Raw genomic sequence first — 1,649 nt, forward strand, 5'->3', positions numbered from 1 at the left:
ACAGAGCAAACAGCCATACTTTCAAAGGCTTTTTTTTAAACTGACTTTTATGTTAGTGCATATATTGATTTTCATAGTTGTCATACAAAATAATTTATCAGGCAAAAGAGGGAAAGCAGCTAAGAACTAACTTTTTTATATCACACTTACTGAGCAAAGCCCAGCACTGTATTTGCTGAAACTCAATATAAATTAATTTACATTTGCTCTTAGAACTTTGTTTCTTTTTTCATCTATACTATTTCTTTTTTATCCTGAGTCATTCAATTTATCTCAATTTAAGTTTTTACTTCCAAATTAATTTTTGAAGCTGATTTAGACTTTCTTGACTGTTGGCAAGCCTTGAGTGCTCCATTTCCTCCTCTCCATGAAACCACTTAAACGTCTAAAGTCAATACCAGCAATTAGACCAATTTCAGAAGGCAATAGATAATAATTACTCATGTTTAATCTCTAGTCAGGCCTCTTGGTGATTGTGATCTACAGTACTGAGTGCTTTCTCTTCAATAAAACCCACTTTTTGGTTGCAAATCTCACTCGGCTGACAGACAGAAAGTCTGGCATTTTAGATGCCACGTCATCTGATGAGCTCTTTCCTTTTCCTTGACATGAACAGACTTTTCTATCTGCTACTTAACTGATTTTTGGAACTGACTTCAACTCATACTCCAAACATGGCAAGCCCCCATCTTACAACGCTATGTGAAAAGGATTAGAAAAATGCACTTACGTTTGATCTCCAGCTTGGTCCCACCACCGAACGTGAATCACAGTGAGGCTCTAACACTTCCTGCCTCAACAAAAACCTCCCTTTGAAGCCAATCCAACTAGACTGGCTGAATTCAGAGAAAAGCCCAGCCATTTCTTCTCTATTCCTTATACAAATCCATTCTCACAACAAACCTAACAGTCTATTTGCTCAGCTTCTCCAATGACTATTTTTCTACTCATTTGTAGGTCATCAGGAATTGATCATTTAGCCAAAATATCACAAACTCTCACATATGATACAATGAGACCAAAACTTAAGAAAAAATTGAGCTAAATTCTACTTACGTTTGATTTCCACCTTGGTCCCACCTCCGAACGTGAGCCACAGTGAGTCATGTTAACTACTACCTCTAACAAAAACCTCCTTTGAAGCCAATCCAACTAGATTGGCCAAATTCAGAGAAAAAACTGTTTCTTTCCCATGCTTCTCACAAATCTGATTTTTCTCAGAAATCTAATATCAATCTCTTTGCTCAGTTTTTATGTTGGCTATTTCCTGGTGTTCTTCTATGTATTTTTGGGTCACCAGGAATGGTTCATTTAACCGAAATATCACAAACTCACACAAATTATACAATACAGGCAAAACTTTACAAACAACTGAGCGGAAATGTACTTACGTTTGATTTCCAGTTTGGTCCCTCGACCAAACGTGGTTCACTGTGATTCGGTTTAACTTCTCCCACTACAAAAACCTCCCTAGAAGGGCAATTATCCATTTTCCCCCAATTTAGTTACTTTGGTTTAGAAAACTTAAAAATCAGTCACTAGCAAACTTCCTGGGGAACAATTTTCCCTCCTTTGCACTTAATCTGAGTATGAAATTTGTTACATCCTTGACACCCCAGAAAGGAAAACATAGAGAAAAGAACAAAACA

General features: G+C 36.8%; 1 gene segment (V, D, J or C); it reads right to left on the bottom strand.

Moving 5' to 3' along the window:
• Positions 1 to 1,108, bottom strand: part of LOC108491293 — a gene marked incomplete at its 5' end in the record, with an annotated part of 4,318 nt that extends 3,210 nt beyond the window's left edge. Inside the window, 1 exon segment of the C gene segment in view lies at positions 1,057 to 1,108. Within this exon segment, the coding sequence occupies positions 1,057 to 1,108 (52 nt within the window).
• Positions 1,109 to 1,649: the final 541 nt, after the last annotated feature.

The sequence above is a fragment of the Nannospalax galili genome, unplaced genomic scaffold, assembly GCF_000622305.1.
Source record: "Nannospalax galili isolate Female #2095 unplaced genomic scaffold, S.galili_v1.0 scaffold1460, whole genome shotgun sequence".
In the NCBI taxonomy this organism is placed as follows: domain Eukaryota; kingdom Metazoa; phylum Chordata; class Mammalia; order Rodentia; family Spalacidae; genus Nannospalax; species Nannospalax galili.